Consider the following 23824-nt stretch of genomic DNA (forward strand, 5'->3'; position numbering starts at 1 on the left):
CAGAGTGCTTTATATAGTTTCTGAACAAACAATAGTAAAATGTTTTTTTTTAATATGGTGTCTACTTTTTTTATTATAGGATACATAATTCACGAATATATTCCAACCAAAAGCATAATTTCCAACTATTTATCAAAATTTTAATTAACAATAAATTTGGAAGAATCTATTACATTGTTATATGAAAATACATTTTTTTTTGTTCAATTCAGGAACGAATCATAAGATGAGAATGAAGGCACTTTATACAATAAGGCTTGCGAATGTAACTCGATCATCTGTCCGTGTCCGATGGCAGCGTGGAAACAAGCAAACATTCATTAAAATGAAATCGGAGTTTTTTTTGTGATGTGATGATAATAATTAAGTATTATTGAAATGTTCGTTATGATTTTATATACTGAGTGATAGATAGAAAGTTACGATATGATAAAATTAAAATATGTATTGTCTGTTTCTATAAAATGTAAACTTCGTTAAGTCAACACACTGGTAACACTTACCGTGTTGTAAACCCTTCGTAGTTCTTAGGCGTTTCGTCTTGCGGTGGTCTGAAGCTGGAGAAGGTGGGGCTCTGCGCTGTATACTTGTCTTCCCTCTGGTACCCGTTGGTGTCCGGCTTGGATGCTGGGCTGGGGGCGGGACTGTGGGCGTGGTTCTGCACGTTGTGGGCGGGGCTTGTGGCGCCGTGCACCGATTGGTTGAGGCTGGTCACGTGATGCGAGATATTGGTGGTGTTCTGACTTATGTTGGTAGTGTTCTGTGCGGAGTATGTACTATTCGGGCTGTATGTTGTGTTCGCGAAGCTGCTGTTTGGTGTTTTGAATCTGTAATGGTTACATATATTTGTTAATATGAATTCATATTAATATTTTTTCTAAGAAATTTTAATAAATATTCAGGAATTACATGTCACATCAGGTAATGGTTATTAAACCATCAGTGCGGTCGTCATTGCTATCATCATCTATACTTATATTATAAAAAGAAAAGATTTAATATTTATATATTTAGTATATAAGCGATTTGAAAATTTCATTCACCGTTGGTAAGATACACTATCCCCGGATATACGCTATATTTATTATAAGATATTTTTTAATTCCGCGCAAACGAGACGCAGGCAACTGCTATAATTATTATTTCTATTTAGAGCATTATTTAGTGTTTGCTTTAGTTTTACCTGTGGTGTGTGGAGGCGTCGCTGGCGTATCCCATCTGCAGGTCGGTATCTGTATCATCACCGGACGTATCTCCGGCGCGCAACTTGTACTTGGCTTGGCGGATGGCCGTCAGCCGACCGCGCGCTTCCTCCAACTCCTTTTCAATACGGAGCACTTCAGATCTATAACATTACATAGATAATGAAGATTTCAAATTCGACACTGATTTTATATATTTCTTGTCTGTGGAATAATTTGTTTTTGTTACATTGTGTATCACTGAAGTTTGTATTTCATAGCATAATATTTTAACTACGTATTTAGGTGGTAGGTGTAGTGTTTTAACAGTTATTGTCTCACCTGGCGTCGATCTCCTGCGCAATGCCGCCGACCATGCGGCGGTTGAGCACGAGACTGCGCTCGTCGTCACAGTGTATGGCCTCACGCGCGGCGCGCACCAAGTTGTCCGTGGAGCGGATCACCTCCGCACCCGCCGCTTGTAGACGACGCGTTGACTCCGACGACGGGTCCGCCTTCACCTGAAATAATATACAAACATTTGTTATAATGATCACACACACACATACATACCTAGAATAATATAAGACATTAATTAAGACAGAATTAAAGAAGGCCTCCTGTAATACCTACCTTAGGAGACGGAGTCCCAAGATTTTTTTTTTAAATTTTAATGGTTGTATGAAATTAACATCTAAAGCATATTTAACAGGTTTATAATTTTTTGCATTTTTAGTTATGTTGTGAATATCCCTTTATCATTTTTAAAACCATTTTTAATAGTCAAATCCATGACTTGAAGAACACTAATGTACCTCATTACAAAAAACAAATATATGATATTACCTTGCAGGCGACTAGAAGCTGCGCGGTCGAGGAGGCGACCTGCCTCGCGCTGGAGATGAGTCGCTCCTCGGAGGCGGCGCCCTGCACGAGCGCGTTGGCGGCCTCCACCAGCGCGTGCGCAGCTGCAGCCACCAGCCGCGCCGCCGACACCAGCCCCTCCGACCACTGCCCATCGTCCGACGAGGACGCCGGCCGTCGCGCCACCTTGCCCTATATACACCAACATTTGTTTGTACCATTGCCCATTTATTTGGACGATTCATCTCGTATTCAATTATTACAGAATATAGATGTGATATGATAAAGCACATAAAGATATGTGACCTGGTCTATGAGTTCTCGTTGAGCGGCGGAGGCTGCGCGCACGAGAGCTGACGTCGCGGTGATGATGGACTTGGCAGCTTCTAAGATCATCTCGTCGAAATTCAATGTTTCATCAGCCTCCTACAAATTATTATCTTTCATTAAACACAGTTATGACATTTAAATTAATAACAAAGATATTAACAATAAATTCTGATATATAAAACTCTTCGTTGGTAAACTTCTTTCTTCTTCGATGCTTTGGGTCACGATCGGTATGTAATATGTTTGATTCCCGGGTGATAGTAACATACAACCAAGAATATCAAACATATCTTACCGACACGCGCCACTCGGGTATCTTCTGTCTTCTATACGCCATTGTTCTTCAGTAACACATACACACGGACATAATAAGCAAGGAGGGTAGATGTACCTGTAGCTTGGGCGGCTTGCGCGGGCGCAGCGCGTCCAGTTTGCGAGCGGCGGCGTCGATGGAGGCGGCCGCGCCCAGCAGCTCCGCCTCCGCAATCACAGTCGGGTCCTCGGGGTCCACCCATTCCGATCCTAAAATATACAGTACATTTATCATCTGCGCAACTACGTATCTCTGATGTTAAGGTAAATTAAATAAAAATTAGTTTTACCTTTGAGTAGTTCAGCGGCGGCGAGCATGTCAGCGACGGCGCGGGCCACACTGCGCGAGAGGTCGGGCAGTGCGGAGCGCGCGGCGCCGCCCGGGGCCGCCAGCACAGCCTGCAGCAGAGCACGGAACGCCTCGCCCGCTGCACGCGTCGCTTCCAGCGTGCGTATCCGCAGTTCCTCTGTTTCCGCTGCTTGTGCAGCTCCCTGTGGAAAGCGGAATATTATAGATAGAAATACTTGATTTAATTTGACAGAAAGCAATTCAAAATAAGCAAACAAAATAATTAAACTATTTGTATGGAAATACATGATCCTTCGAGCAGACTACTGGTCAGGAATATTATTTACCTTGGCGGCGACCATCATGTCGACGACGGTCTTGCGGCCGAGGTTGGCGGCGGCGGTGAGCTGGTCCTGGCTGCCTGCGCCTGCTGCGCTGCCAGCTGCCACAGCGCGCGCCGTGGCTGCTGTCATCAGCCGGGTGCACCGCACCAGCTCCTCCGGAGTGGCCGTGCTTTTAGCGGGCGTCGGTGACATCAACACCTTTGAAACATTGTGCATTAGTTTAGTCAAATTTATTTCCTCATTTCTCGAACTTAAGAGATTTTGAAATAATAAATCTTTGTCACATAAAGAATCTAAAACGTGAAAGTCCAATAAATTGTTATCTGCGTATTTTTAAGTTATCTGTCAACTTTACCTCGATTTCCTGTGAGATGGCTTCAATAGTAGACTCCAGGGCTCTGGTGCCGCGGGTGTGCTCGTCCTCCACGGCCTTGACAGTCTTCAGCAGTGACGTCACATTTGTCACCATCACCTACACACGGAATACGAATCATTGTAAAATTATACAGTACTATGTAGCAATAATCAGTACTGATATTAAAGAAGCTCTCATTAGTTAATACCAGGAATATATTTGTGGTTATTTTTTTTAATTATATGTAAAAAAAAATATAAAAGCATTTTTTTAATATTGTCCCAATTTTGCCCTATAAATATAACCCAATTATTATTTCTATGAAACCACAAAAGCCAATAAAATAATGAGCTGTGTTTATATTTTCATATAAAGCAAATATTTACAAATATCTTTAATTAATATTGAACTTGGTAAGAATACATTAAACACATAATAACATATTTACATACTAAGAGATTTATAAAAGCATATAATATCACTAAAAATCAGTTTTCAGTGTTTTTCTAATAATTGCAATTTGATTTTTAAACTCCTGCTACATAAAATGGTTTTAGTATTATACTTTGAAAAACAAAACCTTTGTTATATTTTTGACATATGTTAGACCAAACAAACAACTAAATGTCAATTTACTACACTTCAAAAGCTTTGGGTTGCCAAATGAGAAAATTAAACTATGCCCGATAGAATATATTAATCCCAATGTTTTGCATTCAGAATATACAAGCTCATGCTATAGCAGGAAACCCATAAGCTTTCAACCATAATAAAATTATAAATATACTAAAAAAAATATAAATATAAAGCTTGTTTGTGTGTACGTCAATATTGGACTTTGAAAGCTTCGCTGTGTGTGATATAAAATGAAAGCTTGTGGTTTTTAAAGTTATTCACTTTTAAAATATCAAGCGACGATCCGAGTCACCAGGTAACCGTGATATGGAGCGTGTTTGACGTTTCTCATGAAATGTGTTTAGCGGAGGGGTCTCACGTTACTGGTCAACGACCTAAGGTCCCACAGACATGCCACACAGAGGCCGATACAAAAACAAAACTAAACACATTTCTAAATCTCATGATTGGAACAACTGAGCTGAAAATGATTGAAGTATGATGATATCGTAAGCATAATACTCGAACTAGAGGGTTTTTCAGTGTAATTTTTTTTTATTAGCACTGTGCAAGTGTAGTTATATGCTTAGGACACCAACATGTGAATTAAGAAGAGAAAAGAACGACAACAATGATCCGATGATCCAAACACCAGACAACATGACAAGCGACTCTTCTCCACACCATGCGATCCATTGCGTGCTCTGCATGACTCGTTTGTTAGACGCGGTGCACGGTCGGTTATTGTACAGGCTATTTGGAAATCTGACCGAGTCGTTGTCGCTCGTCTTCACGTCTTCGCTCTCGCGGAACCTGCTGTTCGTAATTTCGTCCAACATTTTAAGTTGCTCTTCCATTCGACTGTTAGGTCTAGACCTTCTTCCATTGCTCTTGTACTCCATTATGGCACGAATTCTACTCAAGTCTTCTTCAGTGGTATCTTTTTTGTTTATCATTGTTTCGTAAAACTTCCACCAATTGTCAATTGTTCCAAATTGATGTTCGCGGTTCTTTAGGATGTCTTCGTAAATAGACCACCAATTATTGGCGTAATATTCCAGAGGATATGTACGGGTCATATCAAAGATATCTAAATTGCTTGCAGAATCTTGTTTATTTCTTTGCAATCTTTTGAGAGAACCTCCATTATTCAAAGACGTGTTACTATAATGGTTTACGTTTTTAGTAAGATTTTGACTTGAATGAACGTTTAAAATTACATTTCTATGGAAAGAAGGCGGTGCTGATTTCCTTTCGTTCCTGTTTTGTTCAGGTGTTAATATTATTTTAGGCATTACATTTTCTTTCATACCAGCCTCGATCTGGTACTTCCTTATAACCTCTTTGTAATACTTTTCAAGCAAACACAACTCTTCGTAGGTATATTTTGATACATCAATCTGGCTGTATATATTTATAATATCTTGGATATGCACAACTTTTTTCTTTCTACCTTCGATTTGAACATTGGAAAGAGCCTTTAATTTCTCAATGAGAGGATCAAAACCTTTATAGATGAAATCTTTCTTTGCAAAGTCAATCAGTTTCAAGACAATGTCTTCATATTTTTTATTATATTCTAATTCTTTATTAATAGCTTTAGACTTATCGACATCTTCGATGAATGTTTGCAAGGTTTCTTTTTCCTTTTCATATTTATCGATTTCAGTTTTAATTTCCCCTAGAACTAGTTCATGGCCACTAAAGCGTTCTAACTCACGTCTGGTCTCTTCCATTTTTTCTAGATTTCTTTTAGCTAATGCCTTCCACCATTCAGTATCATCTTTAAACAATTTCCAAAATTCTAACTTGACCTCTTTTGTTCTGGATTCGGGTCTGACAGTTATTTCGTTTGGTTCATCTTTCTGTTTCTGATCGGGACTGAATGGTTCAGAGATAACTGGTTCAACGGGGGCACTATCTAATATTTTAAAATCCGGGCTTGGACTTTGCCGCAAGTTTATAGGCTTTACTTTTTTGACTTTGAATATTGTGTTTTTGAGTGTTGGTGTTAGCACCCCTGGTACTGTATCCTTTAACGAGATAGTCTGTTTTGTTTTAATTGTGCTCGTTACTTCTTCCTTTTCAACTGGTTCTGGTGGAATTGTAACCTCAGAATCCAGATCTTCTATAACTTGCGACAGCCTTTTCATTTCTTTATCCAAATCTGTGGTGGCTTTGATTCTTTTCAATGTATCTTGCTTTCTTTTAACTTCATCTTTATCAGATATCTGAACGACAATATCTACTAACTTTTTTAGTTCACCTAGGAATATATTTTCACCGTATTTCAACACCCTCCAATCCATATCGAAAATGCTGTTCCGTGATGTTAAATTGTATCGTACATTCAAGTCGTCATCTTTTATACTTCTTTCTGGAGTTTTTCTCATTAGGCTTTCTATGTATGCTATTGCCTCCTCACAATTATCATGGAATATAGAAGGGGAGACATCATCATCTTGGCTAGAATAGTCTAAGAGCTTGACAAGTTCGTCTTCTTGGTCTGACTGGAAGATATCGGTCTCAGAATCGCAAGAGTTGTAGTCAGTTCTGAGGCCGAGGGTAATGGACCGGCGCTTGTTCTGTCGCGGCATTGTATTAGGTTTGATGGGTAGACTCCAGCGCTTCGTTGGGTCGCTCAGCCGCTATCGGAAAACCGTGAATTAGTCGCGGTTAAAGTCCAATATTGACAATAAACATTGTTTAACTATAACAATAAACAGGACAAGACACAAACAGACATAATGTTTCAAACTTTGTAACATAAAGAAATAATATTTAATAGAAGTACAGTTTTTTAACTGTATAATTTAGTTACATATAATTTAAAAAACCTATATCTTTTGTTTTTCTATTTTTTTGTGCAAGATTACTGTGATAGTGGTGTAGCGTGAACTAAAGATGTGCTTAATAGCATTCTAACAAGTAATACAATGAAGCAATTATTACATTTCGTGAAATTGTTTTAAGATTTATTTAACAAGAAACATTACATTCCATACATACTAACATGTTAAATACTATTTTTTTTTAAGAATTACTACGTATCTAATATTTTTCATTAGTGGTATGTATCCAAGATAATCACCTACGTGATACGTGATTATCACCTATCTTTTTATATTTCAGATAAGGTGTGTAATTTTATTCAAAAGTATTAACAAAAAGAGTTAAAACAACAGAAAATATCGTCCTGTATAAAATTTGAGGATCGGTGGTGTGTGTGGTGTACATGGTATGTTCATACCTTAGCGGCGTGCTTGAGGCGCTGCATATCAGGATGGGCGACATGTTTCCCGCTGGCTGCTGCGGTTGCGGCGGCGAGGTCTCGCAGTGCGGCTGCGGCATCGCGCGCTGCGTGCAGCACCAACACCTGCGGCTCCGCACTGCCCGCACCCAAAGACATCGCTCCTTGCTTCACCACCTCACACAGTTGCACTGAACACAGACATAAATATGTTAGCCGGAGTTTACTTGCCTTGTACTTGAATATTACGCCTTGCAAGAGACAGAATCAAATATGAAGAACCGAGTCAACCTTTTCTAGTAAGTAACAATTAACATTCTCGCATCATATCTTTTTTCGGATATCAACGATATTTGGAAGATGTCTACTGGATCGCATCACTGGGTTACAACCTATATGTTTTACTCTGTTTTAAAATACTAGTACAGTTAAGTCAAAAACAGTGACATATAAAAAAAATAGTGTAATGTTTAACCGAAAAATACCTTCGAAAGTTTGCATAAGTATACAGATGTTGCTAAATGTTGTGAAAGCGATTATATTTTAGTTTCCGTATATTCATCATTTTCATCAGCTCACTATACTTCCCCACTGTGCTAGCCAAGTGCGTGTTCGTTGACTTCATACGTATAATTGAATGTCAGCTCAGATATATATGCAGGTTGCATCATGATATTTTCCTTCACCGTATAGACGTCGGATAAATATAAATATGTAAATCGAAAAACACATTGGTACATGGCGGGATTCGAACCCAGGACCTGCAGATTGCAAGTCACGTGCTTAACCCCTGAGCCACAATAGTATTGTACCTATAGTTCCAACAGCGCTCTGGGCGGCGGTGGCGAGCTGCTCCTGGGTGCCGGCGGCTCCGCCCACCAGTGTCTTGGTGTCCTCCACCAATGTCTTCGCAGTCTTCAGTATGTTCTCGCGGTGGTTGGAGAACGTATCACCCTCCTTGTCCGAGTGTAATGTACCTGGGTAGAATTAAATAATTTTTAATATGTTACAATATAAAGCGTATTCTCACTGATTTAAAATTGTTACCTTTGTTATGTTAAAGAGAAGGAAATTTAGTATTTCGTTATAGTTTTAGTTACCGGCGCTAGCGAAGAGTATGGTGGTGTCGAGGTCGCCGATGATGGTGGCGATGGTTGCGGCGGCGTCGATACAGGCCTGTGTACCTCGAGAGCCAGCCTGCAGCGCACTCAGCACGCCCACCACCTGAAGATAACATACGCTGGTATAGGTGCACAATTTCAGACCAGACACCCGACACAACTAGCTGACATCCGCGACTCCGTCCGCGTTTAATTTAAAAAAAAAAAACTTAATTAATAGCCTATGTTTTCTTGCAGACTATGTTGATATCTGTTGAGCATCCATACATCCAAACATTCTCATTTATAATATTAGTTAGATATATATGAAATATTTGTCACATTCTTCGATATTTTAGTTTGTGCTACCCATTTCCTTGACGTACACTTAATGCATTTTGTTAATAACTGCACGTTTGTCTGCTTGAATACTTATAAAATAATATGCGACCGTAATTCAAGTTACACTTATATTTTCTATCAACAACATAGTAATTATAATACAATGTTAACCTTTTCATTAACACGTCGTGCTGCATCAGCAACAGCGCGCTGGTTGTGCGCGATGGCGGAGAGCCGGCAGTGACCACCAGCCTTCACCAGCTCAGACACAGCCTCGCCCAGCTCCACAGCTGACATACGGATTCTATACAAAGCACAATAGAGATTCTTCATATATAATATATACTAATTATAGACATTATGTATTTTACTTCGAGAAGAAATTTGACGTATTTGAATCAAAGAATCAATCAAAGAACATACAAAAGCAATTTTATTTTTCTATAAATCAGTATAAGTTTTTGAGTTGAGTTGGGAACTTAGGACACATCTATAAGACATGAATAGGGTCTAGGACAGGGATTCCCAAAGGGGTCGATATCAAACTGAAAGCATTGCTAATTCTCACTCTTTCTTCTTCTATGGACCTAAGTCAGAATGAAAAATAATAATAATAATTGATCTTAAAGGAAGGTAATTTGGCCATGTGGGGGTCTGTGGTAACGGTTCATTTTGGAAAAGGGGTCACTTGTCCGAAACAGTTTGGGGATCCCTGGTCTAGGGTCTGAATGTATTGTCACCTGTTGGCGACATCAGCGTTGGGAGTGGTGGCGGAGGCGCCGACGCTGTCGCCGGCCAGCTGCTCGTACTTGCCGCACATCTCGTTGCCGACTTCCACGAGACGACTAGGTTCCGTCGCCGATTTCGCAGTCTGCAAAGTTTATAAATTACTAGCTGTCGCCTGCGACTCCGTTCGCGCGGAATTAAATTAAGTAGTCGATGTATTCTTCCAGACCATGTTAAACAACTGTGTCAAATTTTATCAAGATCCGTTGAGCCGTTCCGGAGATACCTTCAAACAAACATCCATCCATCCATCTACACATTCGCATTTATAATATTACTAAGATAATTCTAGACGATTGGTACATTACTTGTTAGTACGACTAAAATTTATTTTATTTAAACTTTTAACTTAAATCACTTTTAACTGGCTACTTCTAAAGCCATGAATCATTTTTATTTACTGGACACATAAAACATCAATCGGAGTTTAACGTTTCTTTATTTTTAGGTCATGGTTCTAGTTTCTAGACGACACAACCTTGTAGCTTGATTGAGGACGGAAATGTTACTAAAAAAACGTAATGACTCGTAAAAAAAAACTATTCACAAGTATTTGCAAACAAATCGTGCAGCTAAATAAATTAACTTTCCATATAGATTTCATTCTAAGAAATTAGGAGAGGCTTGTTAGTGCCCTAGGGGATACATTTTTAACTATTTTAGTTTCTTCTTTAGTACGTAATCGTTCAAAATAAACAATCTTGTTGACTAACACCAGTTGGTACTTAAACAGTTTGTAACTGAGATATTCTTACCATATCAGTAGCCAGTCGCGCTATTTCTTTAGCGGCTCCCACCATCCTGGTCTGGTAATCCACGAACGAATCAGTTTCATCGTATGATCCGATTAAAGACATCCTAAAGAAACAAATTAATATTACTACTACAAAATTTCACCACATCACAAGTTTCACAAGTAATAAACCGTATTTGAATTGGAAAATAAACCACTGTATTAAATTGATGATGAATTAATGATAATTAAAATGATCGCATCATTAGCAAGTTACGTACATTTTGTTCATATACGCAAATTACAATCATGCGTTCAATACTGCGCGGTTCATCCGCACTGACTGAGCGTAATGTCTGTTTATACACATTAGCTTTCTTACATTACGTCATTGTGGCTTTTAGAAGCTACGGTTATAACAACATTACTGAAAAAGTTTCACATTTTGGACATAATTTAATTAACGAATTATAAAAAAAACTAGTTGTCGAGCGACTCCGTCAGGGCGGAATTAAGTTCTTCCAGACTATGTTCTATATCCATTCGAAAATTCATCCAGATCCGTCGAGCCGTTCTGGAGATACCTTCAAACAAATCCATCCATCCATCCAAATATTCGCATTTATAATATTAGTAAGATATAATTAATAATTATCTACTAGAATAAGGTTACTCTTACATCAAGTATTTTTTTTTAGTTTTAAAAAAGTAAACATATGCTTGGTTATATTATAGCGGTGTAGTATAGGGTTCGGCGAGTGGCTTAGGTCATTTTCAATTATCTACATCGAATGATCGTGTCTGGCAGTTTGCCAAGATACTCTTAATTATTCGCCGATTACCAACCCTATACAACAGTTGTGTATTAACTTCGAAATACATTTGTATTACAACGGTAAATAGTTGTAAATAATAAGAGTGTAACGGTGTAAACACCGCAAAATACATGTTTTCCCGTTAGCAATCTACTAAATTTTATAACACACGTGGTGACGTGACCACTCATACAAATCAGTTCAAGTTCGGTCATCATACATACCGCGTATGCTCACTACCATTAAAACCATTTAGCCGTAGTTTTATAGAATAAACCATACTATCTCCCTAAACTCGGCATTATTATTTGTATGTACGTACCTAACCTAACCACCCTGTACAATAAGTTACAATAGTATTGATTTTTTTATTCCTTGATAAGATATTCAGTCCAAAATATTGTTTTCATGAATAATCAACGATTTATTCGTATTAAATCTTTATCATATTCCATACTTAAAAATAATAATAATAAAAAAGTACACAGACTTCAGATTCAAACACATAATAATTCACCTATTATCGTTGTTTTCTGAGACCAAAATTCCAGATTGAAACATTCTGTTATCTCTGTCTTGTCAAAGATACTGAAAAAGATGACATGTTTTATACAAAGATTTGGGTCTCAGAAACCAACGATTAGTGTTAAAATAATTATTATCTTTTTCCAATATTATGTACATAACTGTAATGCAAAGTATTCTCACATCGCAACCGGTCGATGCGCTCATCAGCTATCAACATAAAGTTCACAAATAGTCTGTCCGTCACGCGGCCTATACCTATATATACCAGCTCAGCCGCCAGCTGACCGCGCGGTTAAGGCCACTTTAAGTATTTATACATCGCTTTAACTCAGAACAGACTTCAATCAAACATCACAAACAAATATTAAACCGTACAGTCAGAATCTTTAAATGAATCTAATATATATAAAAGAAAGTCGTGTTAGTTACACTATTTATAACTCAAGATCGGTCGAACTGGTTTAGCTGAAAATTGATGGGGAGGTAGCTTAGAACTAGGAGACAGACATAGGAACTTTTTTATCTTATGTGCATTTTTTTTATTCCGCGCGGACGGAGTCGCGGGTAAAAGCTAGTCACCAATAAAAACAAAGTACATTGTTACGTACGAATTTTCAGTTAGAATTTAATAGTGTGTAGTACACTAGAAACGTAGACATGAATTTTAGTACTTTAGATTAACGACGATTGTTTAACATAACCTTAATAAATAAAATGATATGCTATTGATTTAATATTGTACCTGTGTTCAGTGAGACGTGCTACAGCGCGCGCCAGTGAGTCGAGCAGAGGTCCAACAGCACCTCGTTGTGAGCTAAGCTCGCGAACATGTGTGCTGAGCTCGCCGAGCGCCGCCCGAGCCAGCGAACACTGCGCCTCCACCTCACCAGCCGCACTCACCGCCTGCACGACAAACACATTTATACTTTGTTTATTACTTCAAATGTTACACATCAAGTAAATTTAGCATTAATACACCACTAAGGTACTGATTAACTTGTTAAATAACCTGTATACGACTGTTTTTGGTAGTAACATGTCCTGTAATATGTAAATGGTAATTTACAACTTTTGTCTTTTTCGATCTCTATGCGCCGTTACCTTATTCCTAATCTATGTCTATCCCCTGAATTAAGCTGTCAGGGTTATTGTAGGTTTACAAATTATAACTATTAACACTATGTATAATTTCTGTACACTAGCTAGTGAATAGTAAAAAAAAATACTATTAAAAAAAGGGGGGGGGGGCTGAAAAAGGATTATATATAAATATAAATGAAAGTGTCACTTACTCTGGGGTTTCCAGCGGCGAGTTTGGCGGAGTGCACGAGCAGCGCGAGGGTCTCAAGCACGGTGCGCGCGTGCTGCAGCAGCGCGGCCTGCGCACGAGACTCCGTTGTATTGGAGGCCGCGCCCGCCGACGCACTCACCAGCGGCTCCGCGTACGACACCTATGTACACAAAGACATTTTAGAATATTAAGAAATTTTATTTATATTAGAAATAACTTAAAAAGTAGCCTATATGTTCTATCCGTCCGTCCATCTATCCGTCTAAGCTTTCGCATCTATAATATTAGTAAGATCTCAGTTCAAAGCACTAAGGCCTTTATTAAGACCCAAAGGCAGGCTAGGAAACATGAAAGACGTAAAGATACAAAGGTCAATTTCTCAATTGATTTATACGAGTGCAATAAACTCACAAGCTGCACAACGGCGTGTCCGAGATTCTCGGCTTCGCTGCGGGCGGCAAGGCGCAGCGGCTCCAGGCGCTCCAGCATCTCCGCCGCTGCGTTCTCTATCTGCTCCGAATACCCTGCGACAATTTATTGTATATTAGAACAGATTATTGTCAGACGGCAAAAAAATAAATCTAAGTTATGAGTTAAAATTGTATAATTTTCTTTAATTTGTACCTTGCAATGTGTTCGCTTGTCGCGGCTGCAGCTCCTGTCCTACAGCCTGTATCGCCACTTGGTCCAACTCTCGGAGCTGCTTATTGAGAGTCTCCAGTGCTGCGGCGCATTCCCGTTGTCCTGGCGCCTTCTCACTGCGTAAACAAATACATCGATGACTAAATAGTTACGATATATTAAAAACACTATCAAAATCTGTAGATATTTCAGAAGCTTTAATTTATGGATAGGAAAGAGTGTAAAGAAAAGCAAAAAGAAGTGTATTAGTAATTGTCACACCAAAACGTCACCGCTTCGAACTATCAGTTTGAAATAAGACAGGCAGGGATGGTTTGCGATTACCTTGCTGTGTTATACTTATATTGATACACGTTGTTGTCTCTGCTTTTTACAAACAGAATGTAAGTGATGACTAAGTGTCAATACAAATGTCAATGTAGTGGAAATTATTTTTAGAAGACACTGACCGTATATTAGTGACGAGTGACTTGATACTGTCAGAGACAGTCTTGCTGTGCGCTGCGAGCGCCTGCCACTGTGAGCGCTCCTGCGGCGACAGCGCCAGCGCACGCGCAGCCTCCAGCATAGAGCACGACCCTGATATTATGTTCCTGTGCACATACAAAATTACGATTTTAAACTATTTGATTTTTGTTGTTGCAATCAGATTCGTTAATTGGTCGAAATTAGATAATCTTTAGGTAAAAATGACAATTAGAAAAATACATTGAAAAAATACTTAAATTCTAACTATGAAAGTAAGGTAATCACTAATTTCAACATAACGTGTTAGGTGATTTTCAAGCGATTTCTATCTGTCGAATTTTACATGTTTACAATTTTTTTATTTTGTCGAAGTTTTCTACCTTCCGCAGACGAGTATGGCCTCTTGACTAGCGCGTGCCTGCGGCGAGATGCGCGCCGGTACCGCCGCAAACTCGGGGCTGTCCGCGAACTGGCATAGACTGCGCACCGCATCCAGCAGCGGACCTGTTGCTGATGCGCACCGAGCGCGGTTTGCCTGCACAACATGAAAAAAAAAAATCTGCATTAAATATAGTCCAAGGTGGTACATAACATGGTTATGAAACTTAAGTTTGACAAGAAAATCTTTAAGAATGAAGCTGAACAGTACGACGTTTGATAAATAGTGGCATAATTATACAGAGGTTGCGAATAGTGGTATTTCATATTTCGTGGTGGTGAACAGTATAGGTTAACAGGTGTTTATTTTTATTTTAAGGTGGCAAAGAAACATCTGTTCTCCTTAATTTGCCAAAATGGCAATGGGACCGCTGATGTAGTGTGTGGTGATAAAATAATTTGTATCATACCTCGCTATAATCAGCATCAAGTGCTTTGATCTCCTTGACGAGGGCGGCTGTTGAGTTGGCAACGTCTTTGGCGGCCTGCACGAAGTGTCGCTTGCTCTGCGGCTCCGCTGACCGGCCTGATGCCACTCGACATGCATTGCACAGCGCGCTAGTGTGCTTCGCTATCACTGTTGCCGCTGATAACACCTGAAAACACCATGTATATTGTAGAAATATTCTTACAACCTACATAGTTCAAAGTTCATTCATTTTCTTATGTCGTTATAGGTCGATTCAAATATCTTGGCGGCTCATATACGACAACTCGTAGGATATTCAGAGCCGCGAATATATTTCAAGATTTCAATACCTGTTGTTGATTGCTATCCTTATCGCACAATGTCTTGCAAGCCTGGTCTATAGCGAGAGCAGCGCGCGCGAACTGCGCCTGGTCCACCAGACCAGGTCTACCAGCTACGCTGGTCTCGTCCGACACCGCCACCTGATGGTGACAAAATAAAACATATAACTTAATAATTATAATTATTGTAAAAATTTACATTATCTTTGAATACATTCCATTTGATTACTTAAACATCTTTGATTTTACATTATCAAAGATTAAAAAAATATTAAATTATTCAAAATAGCTTATATTTATGATGAATGATGACTTACAAGATATGCTGCTTGTGCGGTGCACTCAACTAGGCCTTGTACGGAGGCGGCGACAGCTGACACAGAGCGCGCGAACTGCTCGCTCTCACCGCGCTTCACCGCGCCCGCCATACCTGACATACCTTCACCTGCACCATTACAAGATAAAATTCATTATTTATTTATAATTCGAGTAAATATATGATTTTTTTTTCTTCTTTTAACATGTTCCATATCACCGACTCGCTTTGTAAGTTTACTTTATACGATAAATTCATTCGCACATTCTCAGTGTTTCACTGTCATTTATATGTTGCCAAACTATAACATTTTAAAATTACCTTACAATCCGAGAAATTATTCAATAAATTGATAAGATTCTGAATAAAAGTTACAACAAAAGAAAAAATAAAAAAACAGATTATGGCTGGTTTTATAATTTGGTTAAATTCAAAAACTTTATTCTAAAATTACTTTATACAGCAACTTTGCTGTGTTCAAAAAAGTATTAAATGTGTTTGTAACTGACTTAGCCCCTTGCTCTGGTCGACGACGCAGTCAAGGCAGGCGAAGTAGCCGAGCTCGTTGAGCGGCTGCGTGGGCGCAGCGAGCAGCGGCCGCGTGCTGTCGATGCTGCGGATGGCCGCCGCGCACTCCTTCTGTCCAGGAGCAGCCTCCGTGCACACGTCCACCTGACACACGTCAACAATAAATACTTCTCTTATTACTTCATTGACTCAGGAGGGTTATGATTTCGCCTATATGTGTGTTTGAATGTGAGTTTGTATGTATTATTATGACCAACTAGATCTTGAACGATTGCATCGATTTTGACAACTGAGATGTCATTCAATTATGTCTATGGCGCTCAGGAATGTAAATACTTATATTCCTGAGCGTCATTGGCATAGTTAGTTAGTGGGTTTGTTGATTTTCTTCTAATCAACAGTGTTATTATTTATTATTAATTATATTTTAACATTTTGAATTTAATTTATGTTGGATGCTATATGTACAATAAAAAGTTTAACTCACAAGGCGATTGATACTTTCTGTCACCGCCCTTGCTGCTGCGGCGAGTTGGTTCTTGGCGTTCGGTCTCGTCAAGTCCTAATAAAATAAAAAATATTATATATATATTTAAAGAGTTCTATATTAACAGAAATAAATTAAAGTGTATTAATATAAAAAAATCTTACTTGACTAACGGATTTGGCGGTGCCGAGCAATTTCGATGAGTTCACAGTTACAGTCTTCATCGAGCTCACCATCGTCGCTTGAGATTCACGATCCTAAAGAAAAAAAGCAACACCTTAACTTGTAAACTTTTACAATTTAAAAAAAAAGTGCGCACAAGCAAAATGCGTAAATATTAATAATGTAATTCCTTCCACATTGTGGTAATTGTCGCAAATTGGCTGATACAAATTATAAATATCCATCAATCATTACTACATTTCGTTACTAACTTCAGTCTGTCCGGCCATCTCCATGGAAACGCCGAGTAGTCGGTTGAAGGCCTGTCCGAAATGTCGGCCGCTGTCGGCGAGCGCGTCCGGCTGCTCCACAGCCTGCACCACGTCCGATGAAGCTGTGCTCAGTCCCACTGCAGCAGCGTTCAGCTCAGACTGCAGCTCGCTACAACACACGTTATCATCAACTACACAGTTCCATACATCTCTATCAGCCATATCTACATTCCCTCCCTTCTTATGCATATACTCTCTTAAACAAACCATCATTACAATATTTTCTTGTTTGCTTTCAAACACATGTAGTACGTAGTTTATTTATCAAAAACTAGCTTTTACCCGCGACTCCGTCCGCGCGGATAAAAAAATAGAAAACGGGGTAAAAATTATCCTATGTCCTTTTCCTGGTTCTAAGCTACCTGCCCATCAATTTTCAGTCAAATCGATTCAGCCGTTCTTGATTTATAAATAGTGTAACTAACACGACTTTCTTTTATATATAAGTATATAGATATATGACACTCGAGACATATATCATTCAGTTGTTACTGAGAACAGAAATATTTTGTTACATTAATTATTAAAACTAGATCCGAAAGTGATAGTAATTTTTTATATATAGTTACCTATATGTTTTGTCAGAAGGCGGGAACTCTCCCATGTTCAAGATATTTAACGTTTCATTGATGTTCTCCATGGCCATGTCGAGTTCCGCATGTGAAGGTACAGCCTCCATCGTTTGTTCTAAGTTCTGAAATTATAACATTCAATTAATACCAACAATAATTTGAATGAATATTAAAAAAAATATTTTAATTAAGGAAAAATAGTTACAAAATTATCCTAGAAAATTAACTAAAATTAATATGGCTTTGTTACTTGTGAGATGTCTTTGGCAATAGCGACGATGGAGGCGGTGTCGACATCTTCCGAAGAATTCATGTATTGCTTCACAGTCTCCACCAGTGTTAACGAGGAGTGCAGCACTTGACGGCCCGATGAAATAACACTGTTTAAAATAAAAAATGATAAGTATAACAGTAAGATAGAAGGCATTATTATCGTTTAATTTCACAATTTTTTTTTAAGATTCAGTTCTAAGCTGATATTAATTTGACATGATACAAATAAGCACAAATTTATGTAACAATTTGACATAGTTCTTTAATTGTTAAGCATTCGCTTAGCGTATCTTTTTCCTACGAAAACTACACTAAAGGTTATCCAAGTTAAGATTAACATCTCTGAGTACAGTATTTGGACTTATATAATAATAATCTCATTGTCAAATGAATAATAAATGTTTTCAGCGCCATTACCGTAGTTGTTTGTGTGGTGCGCGATGTGCAGCGGCAGCAGCAGCTCGCAGTGGGGGTGTGTAGTCTCTCAGAGCGGCGGCAAGTTCAGCCGCAGCGCGCCCGCAGCCGCCAGCTTCACGTACACGCGCCGCACCCGCCAGCGCCGCGGTCGCAGCGCCAGCCGCACGAGACGCGCCTTGTAGACGTGATGACGCCCATTCACTCTGTTATCAATGTTAATTTATTTAATATTAGATGTTTTTTCTGAATTCATCCGCGCGAAATTTAAAAAAAATAGGCTATAACACCCGGATTTAGTGTAGCTTCCAAACAGTGAAATAATTTTTCAAATCTATTCCGTAGTTTCAGAGTCTATTAGAGAGACAAATAAACAATCAAATTTATACCTCCTCCTCTTTATAATATTATAGGATCAAAGTATAGATTTTCAATTTTCTATTATTTCTATACTTGAATATTACGAAAATTAAATGTTTTTTGGTGTTATTTGATAATTCCGTGTATTTTGACTAGCTTAAAAATACATATGTAAGCAAATTATTACGAAAACATAAATTTAACACTTTCAGTGCCACCGACTGCCTTCACTTTTACACGATTAAATCGTAATGGCATATGTATTAAGTAGTATTAAGTAAAATTTTATTTATAGACATCAGTAAGTCTGTACATACCGTCTGACCGGGCATGGGCTTGAGGTCGAAAGCCCGTGCAGCCTCCTCCATCTCATCAAGCTCGGCTTGCAAGCTGCGGATGATCTCCGCCGCAGCATCCAGCTCCAGACCCTTGCACGATATGCGCGCGCGGTTCACCGCAGACCTGCAAACAATATAACTCTTTAATTTGACTATATTAATCAAATCTGGGGTAAATCAAACCAAAATTTATATGGAAAACTGTGACGGTAACGGGATCGATTTGAATCTTAGATGTTTGGTTGTACTTAACTATTTCAAATACTTTTTACTTTCAGGGCTACAAGCAAGGTAATCTTATTGTATTATATTATTAGATAAAAGATAAATAATGTTATTACCTGAGGTCAGCACAGCTGGTTGTGAACTGGTGCGTGGTGTCAGCAAGCTGCTTGGCGGTGGGCGCGTCGCCTACAGTCGGCAGCACACTGCGCGCCGCCTGGATCACGTGTCCGCTCGGCTAATACATCACAAGTAATAACATTATTAGTGTCTTTTAATGTTTAAATTGTAAAAAAAAAAAATTACACAAATTACTTTCAAAAATAAGCTTACTGTTATCTCAAATTTGATTCGGGATCAGATTTCTACAATAATAAAATATTAAATAATCTCAACGTATTTTGATTTAACATCTTAGATACCTGTAGGAATGTTTCAGAGGCGGATATCAAGTCAAGCTGTGCGGCGGCCTCGCCAGGACGCGCGGACGATGCCTTGGCGGCGTCCACCACTCGCGGAATATGCTCGTTCAGGACACGGCACTCTTGTAGTAAAGATTCCTGAGAGTAAACACATTTTTATAACTAGTAAATGAATTTTAAAAAATCCCCTATAACACTAGAGGAAAGAATAAGAATCGAATGAAACCTCATTTCATTATCCCCAAACTATTTTGGACAAGTGACCCCTTTTCCAAAATGAACTGTTACCACAGACCCCATGGCCAAATAAGCTACTTTTAAGATCAATTATTTTATTTTTCATTCTGACTTAGGTCAATGGAAGAAGACAGAGTGAGAATTAGCAAAGCTTTAAGTTTGAGACCACTTTGAGAATCCCTGAATTAAACCATAAAAACAACAAACCTGTGAATATTTATTCGTATTGTGCTGAGTAGCATTATGAGCAGATGAGATAAGTTGAGTTGCGCTCGATGCAGCTTGTCTCGCACTTTCCTATTAATAACAATAGACAACATTTACATCCGAAATTCCTACATTTATTTAATTTAAATATTTCATTTCTGTCGTGATATTGGAGTTTGTATTAATGTAAATTATATTTACTTGTAGCCGTGCAACTTGTGAGCCGACGATGTCCTGTCCTTGTGCGTAATCCACAGTGATGTAGCGCACCTCTTCAGCAGCCCGTCTCAACGCCTCTTGTTTCTCACGATCCTACAACAATACGACAATACCTTGCTGCATTCACACTTTGTTACGAAACACGTTTATGTATACCAAATTATATGAAATTAAAAGGTACGCATTGATACAAAAATCCAATTAACTTTAGTGATAGTTGCATGTAATATGATGTACCTGTGGTGAGGAGGCACAGAGCCTGGCAGCTTCGACCATGCGCGCGGTGGCATCTGCTAGCAACTTCGCGGCCGCCAGTAGCTTTCGCTGCGAGTCCGACGACTGAGTCTCAGCCTCCGTCTACATCAAATATAACATGTTATAAAGGTTACAGATAGACAATTTTCAAACTGAAATAGACAAATTATTTTAATTCGTCGTACATCGGTTTGAGCGCTGAAGTTTCTGTTCTTTTGTAGATCAACGACTGGCTTTGAGTATTATGACGTAAAGTGCGATATACTAATGTGATCCATTGGTTTACTATAAATTATTAACACCGGGTTTGATAAGTTAGTCGTTGTATAATATATTTTACCTTGATATCTGCTATGAGCCTGGCCGTGGCTTGACCGAGCAGTCTCGCGCGACGCACCATCTCAGGCGCGTCGTGAGCGTCCGTCACTCGCTCGCTGGCAGACACCACGCTCTCCACGCTACGCTCCATCATCGTCGGCTGCACACTGCGGCGCTCTGCGAAAAATATTTTATATTTATAAATATTTTAAAATATAATTAAAAAAAAAACTTATAAGAAATACGATCCATGAAGTTATTTCTGTACTTTGGATCTCTTTTTTTTATTAATTACATGTAATTTTATTAAAATAAACACAACAAAAAATGTGTCCGAATCATAAACACAATACTGACCTAAATGACAATGCGCCAGCAACCTCTCCAGCTCTTCCGACACCCTCTGTGCAGCAGCAGCGAGCTGCTCCACGCCGGGCCCGGCGGCGTCCGGCGCCTGTCTGCTGGCGTCCACCAGCCGCTCCACTGCCGCGCCCACTTGACGCGCTGCACTCGTCAGTTGTTCCCGACATGCTGGGTTGTGCAGGGTTGGTGCTACGACCTTATAAAAAAAGGATTTTGTTGAAACGACTTGCTGAATCATACAACACAATATCGGATACTCTTGTCCATTGATTACTTCGATTAATGTTTTTTTTTTAATTCATACTTTAATTAGTGTGTTACTAAATTCTCTTGATATTAAGTTCAACCTATAGGTAAAAAGCTTGTAAAAAGTTTAAATCGATTTCTTTGCAGGAAGTTAAGAGTCTAGGTAGCCCTAATTGATTCTTTTTTGGACCTACACATTTCAAAGATTGCAAATATACTTCATACCTTAGCACAAGCGACTAGCTGACTGGTAGCTAGAGCGCAATGCGTGGCCGCCGCTATAATATTATTCTGCAGCGTCTGATCATCTTTGCACTGCGCCGCAACATTCTTCGCTTTCAGTACCAATGCAGCAGTTGTATTAGCAACAGCTTTAGCCAGCGACAGCAAGATATCCTAAACAAAAATATAAAGATTTATAAACATAGCAATCATAAAAATTTATCTGTGAAATTGTTATTTACGTACGGGACGAAACGCGCCTGTCATTTTATTAATAGCAATAAAGCATTGACACAGTTTTGCATTTTAAAAACAGAGCGCTAGTTATTTTAGTACACGACAAAGTCCTTCTTGTGTTGCTAATATCTATATCTAATTATGGAAATATCAAAATCAGTTTCAAACAAGAAATTATAATAATCGTGGCATAATTATTTGGACTAGTCTTTACAATTATATTATAGGTCACATAACAACCTTGAGGCACAACTTTCGAAAAATTTTAATATAAAAATGCAGTTTCGATGTTTTAGTGACCTCAATCTCAGATTACTTTACACAATATTAGAAATGATTTTCGTATTAACATGTTGATGGGATTGATTAGTAATTTTATTAAAATTATCTTTGTCACTACATTCACTTTTACGGACAGTTAGTCTTAAATAAAAATCCAGATTGTGATGAAAAAGCAAATGTATTAACAAAAATAATATAGCAGTGCTTGTTTATACTAAGTTTAATCTGTAATTGAACCCAAATTTCAATGTAGATTATAAAATATTAGCAATTTTATTCGACTGTAACAAGATTGAGATATTGCTCATAAAATTTGTCAAGTTTATTTTATTTCTATTAAATTAGTGTTTTTACTTCACTTATGTTATATGGCACGAATTTATGCATCAATTATCTGTTTTTATGTATTATGTATTTTGCGTTTAAAAAGAAGTTAATGTTTGATTGATGAAAACTAATTGACTTATTCGGTGGTAATCTATTTTTTAAATCTGCATTTATAATATTAAGTACCGTAAGTTTCTGATTAGATTACTCGTCACAAGTCTTAGTGCATCTGAAGTCAACAAATTAAGTTTGACGTCAGAAGCGAGACACATGTTCTTTCTCTGTCGTACATCAAGTATCGTAAATGTATTTGTCTTGTTTACTCCGTGTCAACGGCGTACATAAATCGGTAACTAACTTCAGACACACAAAGATTTATGACTTATGCTATGAATTTTGTTACGGTTATAAATCTGAGACAAAGCGCCATATTAGTGAACACATATTTACAAAATTGGTTACAGTCGTTATAGGTGTAGAATATAAAAAAAAAACAAAAAAACCCTTATACAAAAACAATGTCCAAACAAAAAAATAGCAAATAATACTTAAACACTATATGGAGAAATGAGATTCTTTTAGGAACATTTTTGGCATGACCAGGACTATATGAAATACAATGTAATTTTTTAAAAAAAGCTGCCTTGGATACTTCATATTTCTGTTACAATTTAAAAATAAACAATTAATTTATGGACGGAATATTTAATTAAGTACAATGTAATATTTCTGGTCATGCGTAAAGCTAGCTGCCAAATAAACTCCAATTTAAACAATTAACATAATAATATAATATGTAAGAAAAAAAAACAACTAAATTATAAGCAAAAAAGAATGTTATGTGCAGTCTTTTTCCTTAACTTTGTCTGAAAATCATAATACAAGGCATATAAGGTGTTATCTGAGCCAATAAGAGGGCGCTAGTGTGCTGTTATAATTTAGTTACGACTTATGCCCACCATTTCAGATAACTTTGTTGGCATATAAAAGAAAAGAAAAAGCAAAGGAAAATGACATTAACAAAAAATATAAATTCAGTGCAAAACTGTGAT

At 38.2% G+C, this 23824-nt stretch overlaps 1 protein-coding gene across 1 annotated transcript in view; it reads right to left on the minus strand.

The window, feature by feature from the left end:
- The window catches only part of LOC106708256 (talin-1), a 59892-nt gene that overhangs the window by 3051 nt on the left and 33017 nt on the right, over positions 1 to 23824 (minus strand). The window contains exons 21-61 of the mRNA XM_045682414.1: positions 21930 to 22100; positions 21453 to 21654; positions 21118 to 21272; positions 20760 to 20879; positions 20505 to 20615; positions 20304 to 20393; positions 19860 to 19997; positions 19557 to 19675; positions 19195 to 19339; positions 18521 to 18723; positions 18081 to 18210; positions 17828 to 17952; positions 17199 to 17367; positions 16929 to 17021; positions 16765 to 16839; positions 16259 to 16421; positions 15751 to 15878; positions 15443 to 15574; positions 15094 to 15279; positions 14626 to 14780; positions 14227 to 14370; positions 13760 to 13893; positions 13547 to 13659; positions 13137 to 13295; positions 12587 to 12747; positions 10524 to 10626; positions 9723 to 9853; positions 9154 to 9286; positions 8641 to 8764; positions 8353 to 8517; positions 7541 to 7731; positions 5061 to 6938; positions 3676 to 3792; positions 3324 to 3518; positions 2978 to 3179; positions 2767 to 2897; positions 2352 to 2471; positions 2028 to 2237; positions 1524 to 1702; positions 1184 to 1345; positions 504 to 827 (exon numbers count right to left, since the gene is read on the minus strand). Of these exons, the coding sequence (XP_045538370.1) occupies positions 504 to 827; positions 1184 to 1345; positions 1524 to 1702; positions 2028 to 2237; positions 2352 to 2471; positions 2767 to 2897; positions 2978 to 3179; positions 3324 to 3518; positions 3676 to 3792; positions 5061 to 6938; positions 7541 to 7731; positions 8353 to 8517; positions 8641 to 8764; positions 9154 to 9286; positions 9723 to 9853; positions 10524 to 10626; positions 12587 to 12747; positions 13137 to 13295; positions 13547 to 13659; positions 13760 to 13893; positions 14227 to 14370; positions 14626 to 14780; positions 15094 to 15279; positions 15443 to 15574; positions 15751 to 15878; positions 16259 to 16421; positions 16765 to 16839; positions 16929 to 17021; positions 17199 to 17367; positions 17828 to 17952; positions 18081 to 18210; positions 18521 to 18723; positions 19195 to 19339; positions 19557 to 19675; positions 19860 to 19997; positions 20304 to 20393; positions 20505 to 20615; positions 20760 to 20879; positions 21118 to 21272; positions 21453 to 21654; positions 21930 to 22100 (7886 nt within the window). The remainder of the gene's footprint in view (positions 1 to 503; positions 828 to 1183; positions 1346 to 1523; positions 1703 to 2027; positions 2238 to 2351; positions 2472 to 2766; positions 2898 to 2977; positions 3180 to 3323; positions 3519 to 3675; positions 3793 to 5060; positions 6939 to 7540; positions 7732 to 8352; positions 8518 to 8640; positions 8765 to 9153; positions 9287 to 9722; positions 9854 to 10523; positions 10627 to 12586; positions 12748 to 13136; positions 13296 to 13546; positions 13660 to 13759; positions 13894 to 14226; positions 14371 to 14625; positions 14781 to 15093; positions 15280 to 15442; positions 15575 to 15750; positions 15879 to 16258; positions 16422 to 16764; positions 16840 to 16928; positions 17022 to 17198; positions 17368 to 17827; positions 17953 to 18080; positions 18211 to 18520; positions 18724 to 19194; positions 19340 to 19556; positions 19676 to 19859; positions 19998 to 20303; positions 20394 to 20504; positions 20616 to 20759; positions 20880 to 21117; positions 21273 to 21452; positions 21655 to 21929; positions 22101 to 23824) is intronic.

The sequence above is a fragment of the Papilio machaon genome, chromosome 19 (genome assembly GCF_912999745.1).
Source record: "Papilio machaon chromosome 19, ilPapMach1.1, whole genome shotgun sequence".
NCBI classification, from domain to species: Eukaryota; Metazoa; Arthropoda; class Insecta; order Lepidoptera; family Papilionidae; genus Papilio; species Papilio machaon.